The 8,886-nt window shown below is 40.8% G+C and overlaps 1 protein-coding gene across 1 annotated transcript; it reads left to right on the top strand.

Annotated features, from left to right (window-relative positions):
* Positions 1 to 2,137: 2,137 nt before the first annotated feature.
* Hypm (huntingtin interacting protein M) lies at positions 2,138 to 2,491 on the top strand. Its single transcript, XM_005414824.1, has one exon. It carries the CDS (start codon positions 2,138 to 2,140, stop codon positions 2,489 to 2,491), a length of 354 nt encoding a protein of 117 aa, XP_005414881.1.
* Positions 2,492 to 8,886: the final 6,395 nt, after the last annotated feature.

Consider the following 8,886-nt stretch of genomic DNA (forward strand, 5'->3'; position numbering starts at 1 on the left):
AATCTCTGGATGTGAGCAAAATGCAGACAACTTTCTGCCAAGCCTTAACAAACATCATCTGGAGTCCAGCAACCAATGCAGTCCTTCTTCCCTGCAGAAACCTCCCAAACCCAGTCTTTATGAGCAGGATTTCTATCAGCCTTCTGGTTTCTGACCTCTGACTGGAATCTCCCATACAGTACAGCTGAAGGCACTCCAGCACTTCTCTTTCAGGCAAAATCTCTGAACCTTTCCAATCTCTTCCCATAAACCATTTGCAAAGGCTCTTGAACCACATGGTCCAGCACTGTCACAGCAATGACCCCACCTCTCGGGTACCAAATTCTGTCTTGGTTCCTTTTCTCTCATTGCTGAGACAAAATACCTGATGCCCAAAATGAAGGAAGGAAAGGTTTATTTAGCTCACAGTTTGTAGAATTCTCAGTCCATAATCAGCTAGCTTCAAGGCAGGGTGACACACGGCAGAGGTCAACAGTTTATGACTGCAGAAAACAGCAAAAGCAAAACGGGAGGAGCAACAGAGAGCAAAACTCTTTCCCTCCCTTATATTATATGCAGGCCTTCTGCTTCAGGGCAGGTATAGTACTCACAATCATAATCGTAGCTTTGGACCATGGATCCATCATAAGCTCTACAGGCCCACCCCATGACTGCATGAGGCTTTGGGGAGATAACTAGACACAAACCATAACAAATAGAAATAAAAAAAAGCCTGAGAAATGAGATTATTTCTTTTCATCCAATGGAGACTAATAATAATTAACATTTTATTAATCATTTGAAGAAATCTCTAGATGGAGAGATCCTGTCTCAGTTGCTTTTCTATGCTTCCTGAGACAAAAGACAGAATGCCAAAAAATAAGGAAGGAAATGTTTATTCAGCTCACAGTTCGTGCAACTTTCAGTCCATAATCAGCTTGCTCCGAGGTAAAGTGGCACATAGAAGAGGGCCACAGCTCATGGTGGCAGAAAACAGCAAAAACAGCAAGAGCCAAAAGGGAAGAGCAGCAGCAAACAAGCCTGTTTCCTTCCCTTGTATTGTATGCAGGCTACCCACTCTGCTACACGCAATGCAGGGTGGGTGCAGCACTCACACCCATAATCCCATTCACCATGAGTCAATCAAAAACCAGGAGCCCACCCCATGACAGCATAAGGCTTTTGGGGGACATCTAGACACAAATCATAAGAGGTCCTAAAACCAGATCCCCACCTATTTTGTAAATAATGAGAATAACTGGTTGACAACAAGGGATTAAAATCCAAAGAAATACGAAACTAGTAGAATAGATAATAAAATTATAAAAGTAGGCATTGGAATAACACCTATAAAAACAGCATCAGTAAAGTCCTACTTTGCTTTGCATGTATCAAGAAGAGAGAATAAAAGTCTTGTACTTTAAAAAAGCATGGGTGACACATCTGTGTTGTGAACCTTTATAGGTGAATCAACTGAGAATATAAATGTGGCCTCCAAAACAGTTGTTCGGGGTTTCCCAACAGTCCCGCATATTATTCAACATTATTTTAAGTTCAAATATTTGGTAAGATTGTGTTCCACCCATGAGAAAAATGACAAATATAAACGGCTTTAAAGACGGCCTAAACAAGACACCTAGAGATATTTATCATATACTTTTAAGTAAGTTGATAAATGGAAGCAAAATTATTATTTGTTGAACTCTATCACAAAGGGAAATTAATCTCTAATAGGCAAAGGATGTAGTTTGGCTATCAGAGAACAATGGTTTACAAATGAATCTAAAAGATCTCAAAAATAGTGTCAGGCTGGGGTCAGAGAACTTCTATTGTGTGCTCGAAAAGTGACAGCATTTTCGTTGAAACACACATTTTGCTAGATTGTTCAGGTCCAGTACAAATTTAGAGTTGCATCAAAAATGTTTTCAGTTACTAGGGCAAATGGGTATATATCAAGAACATCCCTAGGCTGAGGCTTGAGCAGATCCCACTGGACATCCACAGCATCACAAAGTCTAGGCTGTCACAAAGGCAGCTGCTGACCAATGAGAGAGGAGATGAGGACACAATGTGCAGGTCTGAGGGCTGAGGGCCTCACAGAAGTAGTACAGCTCATGAATTGGCCAGGGTAGACCAGAGCGCAAAACTAGCAGCCATCATGTGTGAAGAAACGAACCAAGACGGTCCCTATGAAGACAGCACTGAGCAGGAAGACCCTGCTTCAAGTCCTGAGGAGCAGTTCCCTGTGGCTCACATATATTGCATTCTGCCTGAAGAATACAACCCGGCCTTGTCATCCACGACATACGACTTTCTCCACGCCATGGTCGACTCACTTACTGATTACGTCTTGAAGCTGGTATGCTCCGAGGGCAACAACAACGTCGGGATGCCCGCCAACGCCGAAGACGGAGAGACAGAAGCCGACAACAACCGTGAAGGTCCCCCTGTCATCCTGGATGTGTCCTTCCTATTCTCGGATGAGGCACCTGAGCCGAGAAACAATGCCTGAGAAGTGCTGAGCAGCGCCTAGTTGGAAGCCTCTGAGGCTCAGCCAGGGCCATGATGTCTCATGGAAGGGGAGGCCCCACTGTAGTCAGCAGCAAATACTAATAAAGGCTTTCAGTCATGGCAGTATTTTTGGCTTTGTTTCTGTCCTTTTGCGTAGGAGACGTCTGAGGGACATGGGGGAGCGTTGCCCTCCAGAGCGTTGCTGTGTGGGCTGAGGGCAGGGGTGGGAGGGAGGCTGCGGTCAGCCTGAGGCCTTTGGATTGCTGATTCCAGGGGGGAGTTTCAGTGGGGGTGGTGAGTGCCCTGGTCTCAAGGGAGGAGGTGGTTGTGGTAGAAAGCAGAGCAAACATGCTTAGTGGCTAGGAGTGAAGAAGGCCCTGGGAGGCCAGGCATATGTGTAGGGGTCCCCTAGGCATGTTGCATTCTCAGCAACCAGAGAGGAGCTGAAGACCATCACTGAGGTGGGGAAGGCTTTTTGCATGTTCGGGAAGGTCTGAAGTGAACAGCAGATGGGAATGGATGTGTGGTTTTGCCCAAGGGTGGGGAAATGTTGGCAAGAGCTGAGTCGGATGGAGCATTTCCATGAAGACTGAGGTGGGATGGGGAAATGACGAGGAAAAGTACAAATAAGGAGTTGTGCTCTGGTTTAATTTTTTCATTATTTTCTTCGCACTGCCTCATTCAAAAAGATTAATTGATGTCGAGAGCATTTGCTAGCATTGTGAATGCACTTTTCTATCTGCTGTTGTGGAGAGTGCTAAATTTAAACAATGTATGAAATGGGTAATAGCTCAGTGGCACAATGCCTGCCTGACAAGGGCAAAGTCCTGAGTTCAATTTCCGTATCAAAAAAAAAAAGAATTTTTCTGTAGGAAGAATTATCTTACCAACAACAGGTAATGTAGTACTAAACAAAACACTAGTTAGTGGGTATTAATTTTTAGTGAAAATATGTACTTATAATATTATTCATTTATTTTTTTTTTTTTGATGTTTTGAGACAGGGTCTCACTATGCAGTTCAGGCTGGCCTTCAGCTCACTTTTTAGCCCAGGCTGGCCTTGCACTCCCCATGATCCTCACCCTCCTGAGTGCTGGGATTACAACCATGCACCACCATCCTGGCTACTTTATTTACTTTAAAACACAATCATCAGTCTTACATTAGAGATCATCATTTATTGACCAGATACAGTATTTAGAATAGTGATGAAATATCAGTGCCAGGATACGTCCTTTGATAGGTTGCTGTGGTTTGTTGGTAGATGTCCCCTCAAAGCCTCATGTGGTCATAGATGGACTTTTATGGAGGTGGCTGAATCTAGAGTGTGTGATGCTGGGATTAAGGGTGTGTGTTTACTAAGTCAGTGTACTGATTGGTTTGGCATTGTCCCAATCCCAGGATCCTGGATACAATACAAGGATCAGAGTGAGACTTGTCTTCTCCCTTCCTTGCTTTTGCTGTCCTATGCTGCCATGAACTGTTTCTCCTGTGTTATTCCCCTCTGCCAAGGCACCCTGCCTTGGAGCCAGGTGATTACAGGCTGAGGCCTCTGCAAACTTTGAGTTAAATAAACCTTGCTTTTTTAACTTTCCGTGTTGTGTGTTTTGTCTCAGCAATGAGACGAAAGTAACTGAGACAGAGTTTTAAGTAGAATATAGATAATTCTGTCCCAAATGATAAAATCAATCTATATACCATTTTAACAAAGGTGCTCCTGTGCAATTTTAAATAAATAGGATTCATATCAAGTGCTGCAGCAATCTTCCCCTTGCCCCTGAGGATCTCCATAGGATGTGTCCACTGTCTGTCGTGTCTTCCACTGCCATCCTCCATTGATTGTTGTCCATTCACACAGTTACACAGAGGCTGTCTGTCTTGGTCTTTTTTCTCTCATTGCTGAGACAAAATACCCTTCACCCAAAATTAAGGATGGAAAGGTTTATTTAGCTTATAGTTTCAGGAGGTTTCAGTCCATAATCACCTGGCTGCAAGGCAGGGTGTCATGGCACAGGACAGCACTCCAAGGCAGCAGAAGACAGCAAAAGCAGCAGGTGCACTGGGGTGGGGAGGCAGCCTCTTCTCCTCCCTTATATTGTACACTGGCTACCACCCCAAGGGCAGGTGTAGTACTCACACAGTCTCCATGCCATCCTCTTGCACAGGAGGAGGATGTCCACAAAGTAAGGGCCCTGGCTCCCTGCTGAGTCACTTAGTGAACCTTCTAAACTTCTCAAGTTGACACAATGTATCATGCATGACAGTGCCCTGTCACTTTCTATAACAGAATCGGAAAACCTGGGTTTCCTATTCCAATGTACAACTGCATGGCCATGTGACTTGAACATTCTTCTGCTCCCTCTAAACAATAAGCAGTTTTTTCTTTGGATGAAGATGAAGCTTCTGAGTCCCTCCATCTGGAAATTTTCCAAAATTTAAGTCCTTGTGTACTGGTAACCCTGCTTTTTCCCCCTTCTTGTGGTATAGAGCAGCCTTTAGTAACAAGATATGTATGTCCTGTTCACTAAATCATGTGCTCAGACATGCTTACCCACAGTGCACTGGGCCCGGTACTCAGGATATAAGCTGGGTTCTGAGACCACTGGCTGTGGACTTTACCATGTGTGACCTGTTGAGGAAAGACAATAGAGTGCTATGCAGGACAGAAAAGCCAAAGGAGATGGCCACAGCAGGCAAGTTTCTGTATTTGCCAGTTAAATCAGAACTCCATTCATTTATGTATGCACAGAAAAATAAAGCTTATAACTTCAAACCTAGAATTCTATTTTGTGTCAGGTGCAAACAGAAAAGGGTAAAGTCTCTTGTTTATATCAGAAAGCTGTTTTCTTCCCATTATTATGAAATTCTTCATACAGTTGACTGACATACATGAATAGAAAAATAAAACACCGGTAGACTAGATTCTTTCTTGTCCTTCATCTAACAGAGACCACATTATTAGTAATCTTCAGATGGTTTTTAGAAATCTTCAGATGGTCAGGTCCTAAAACCAGGTTCCCAACCACATTGTCAATAATTAGAATAACTGGTTGGCAGCAAGGCAATAAATAAAAAACCAATAAAAATTCATAGAGTGAAAAATTGAATTATAAAATTAAACACTGAGGGCCAAGTCCAGCCCAGCCCAGCCCAGGTGGGAGGCCTAGCAACCCATCAAGGCCTAAGAAGTGGTGCACAGCATAGGCAGGTGAGACCAGTGGTGTGGAAAATTCCTAAACAGCACTAAGAACACAAGCCAGCCTTTTATAAGTTAGGTCAACCAGGCATTTATGCTTTGGCACACAGACAGGTGGAACAGATGCTGGAGGGTGGGGCTGCAGTTCTTTTTTAATTAAAGAGATCTGGAAGAGCTCCAGGAATAGAGGACCCAACTCCCACATCCAGAGGCCAAGATCAGCCCCATACCCAGCAAACTTCTTTGGAGTACACATTTCTGAGATCTGACCTGGACACTGCCATAGAACTGTACACAGCAGGAATTTTACTGCTTTCATTTTTCTATGTTTGTCTGATTGATTTTCTTTTCTCTGTTTTCTGGGGGTTTTGTTCCTTTGTTTTGTCTTGTTTGTTTTTTGTGATTTTGTCTTTCATTTTTTTCCTGTTCTCTTTCTTTCCTGACTTTGATATATTACCTTTATTTTTGTTTTCTTCCTCTTATCTTTATTTTCCTATCAACTCTCTCACTTGAGTATATGTTACTTTCATGTGAATAAATGTTGTCTCTTTCTGGTTCACTTTAATGTTCCTTTGCTTTCTCTTTCATTCTTTCCCTCTTTTGCCTTACAGTTTCCCAAACTTGGGTGATCATCCTTTGCCCTCCAGCCTTGCTTCTATTGTATTTGCCATTATATATCTCTCTGTCTTGTCCCTTATCCCTCAAATCCCCCTACACACAACAGCATAAAATCACTCCACTTAAGGAAAACTCAATGCAGAGAAGTTCTTTGTATATGTTGCATTTTTTATATATAACTGTGGAATTTGGTCCTATGTTTCATGGTATCAGGCTAATAGTTACCACAGCTGTTCAGTAGCCAGGCTATGCTAGAGACTGTCATTATTGTTAACTGTACTACTTTTCTGGGATGTCATAACTGTTATAACTAGTTTTTCTCCCCTGTATGACAACACTATGATTGTATAGGGTCACACCTATCACTGTAGTCCAGTACCAAAGGCCTAGGTACTGAGCCAAATAGATAGCAACTTCTTATCATTAAAAGTTGGGAAAGCAGGTTCTTGCTATACACAAAGAACAAGAAACACATGTAGAAGACATCCCAGAGGATGTCTACGGAAGCTTCAGATCTAGAGACAATGCTACTGCCTTAAAAAATCCACAAGCATCAACAGAAAACAAAATAAAATAAAAATAGAAAATGACATGATGTAGACCCAAATGCAGTTGCAGACTGCCAATGCACCCACGAAACGTGCAGAGCGCAATGACATCTGAAGGCAACCACTGGAACTCTCTGAAATGAATAGCAAAAGGTGTGAAGAAACATGGAGGACAGTATCCAAAAACGTAATCTCTAAGATGCAAAAAGGAATGATGATCAAAGTGAAAGACATTAAAGTAGATAGAGATAAAAAACAGAGAAGCTCAGAAAAATGATGGAAACTAAAACTGCCCAACATAGTAAAGAAAGAGAACCTATGAAACAGATGCACACAGAATTCCAGGGGATTAAAAGCTACATTGGAAGTATACACAACAGAGTGAATGAAGGATAGAATAGAATGTCAGATCTAGGAGATAGGATTATGGTTAGAAACCATGGAGAGAATGATACATTAAATATAAGAAGAGACCATGAAATATCAGTCTAACAACTATGCAGTGAATCTTAGAAGAACAGCATAAGACTGATTGGAGTCAGTGAGAAAGGTGGACACAGCACATGAGCCATAAAAAAACCTCTTCACAGAAATAATGGCAGAAATCTTCCCATATATGGATAAAGAATTTGACTTAAAAATAACTGAAGTGTATATTACTCCAAATAGCCAAGGTCAAAATAAATCTACACCAAGGCATACAATAATTAAGATTCCTGAAATTCAGCCCAAGGACAGAATATTAAAAGAAGCTACAGAAAATAAAGCAATCACCTGTAAAGAAAAGTCCATCAGAATTGCAGCAGACTTCTCAACCAAACCCTGAAATCAAGGACAGCTTGAACTCATATACTTCAAACCTAAAATGAAAACAACCCTCAACACAAATTGATGTATGCCACAAAACTCTTTCAAAATCAGTGGAGATATAAGATACTTCCACGACAAAGATCAACTAAAGAAATTCATGACCACTAAACCAGCTCTTCAGAATGCTCTGAAGGATATATTAGAAAGAGAAAATGAAGACCACAAGCATAAGAACAGCAAGAAAAACAAAAGAAGCCACCAGGCAGAGTAAGTCATTAAACAAAAGGGAAAGATAGGGAATCAATAATAGGAAAATCACATGAAATAGATAAGCCAGTATATATTAGTTATAACTAATTACATATGTGATCTGAACTCATGAATCCAAAGAAATGGCTGTCAGAATGGATCAAAAAGCAAGATCTGCAAATATGCTGCATTCAAGAAACACATTTAATTGAAAAAATTTCATAGACTGAAATTCAAAGGAAGGAAAACAATACTCCATGAGACAGGAGCCCAAAAAAAGCAAGGGTAGCTATTGTATTTGTAGACAGTGCAAATTTTAAGCCCTAAAAAACTGATAAAATAAAACAAAGATGGTCATTACATATTAGATAGGGGAAAACTCCAAGAAGAGATAAGAATCATAAATATTTCTGCACCAAACACAGGTGCACCCAACTACATAAAACAAATCTTAACTGACATGATAAAGCAAATAAGTACTAACATAATTATTGTGGGTGGTTTTAATACCGTACTCTCACAAATTGGTAGATGAACTAGACAAAAAATCAACAAAGAAATATTAGAGGTAAACCAAGCCTGTGAACAAATGAATTTGATAGGTGTCTTCAGAGTGCTCCACTGCAAAACAAGAGAATGCACATTCTTCTCAGCTGAACATGAGACATTCTCCAAAACAGATCATATATTAACTGAAAAAAAAAAAGCCTAAGTAAATGTAGAGGAATTGAAATCCTCCCATGCATACAATCTGAACATAGCACAATGAAATGAAAAATCAGTGACAAAGGAAACCTCAAGAACTACATTAACACATGGAAATTAAACAACACTCTTCTGAGCAACCAATGGATCACTGAAGAAATTAAACAAAAATTAAACACTATATTGAACTAAACAATAATAATGATACAACATACCAGTATTTATGGGATGAAATGAAAGCTGTCCCACAAGAAAAATTTATAGTGATGA

The sequence above is a fragment of the Chinchilla lanigera genome, unplaced genomic scaffold, assembly GCF_000276665.1.
Source record: "Chinchilla lanigera isolate Chin_1 unplaced genomic scaffold, ChiLan1.0 scaffold00200, whole genome shotgun sequence".
Lineage (NCBI taxonomy): Eukaryota > Metazoa > Chordata > Mammalia > Rodentia > Chinchillidae > Chinchilla > Chinchilla lanigera.

Bases quoted from the DNA above. Each gene is read 5' to 3' on its own strand.
- Hypm (XM_005414824.1), top strand. From the start codon at position 2,138: ATGTGTGAAGAAACGAACCAAGACGGTCCCTATGAAGACAGCACTGAG.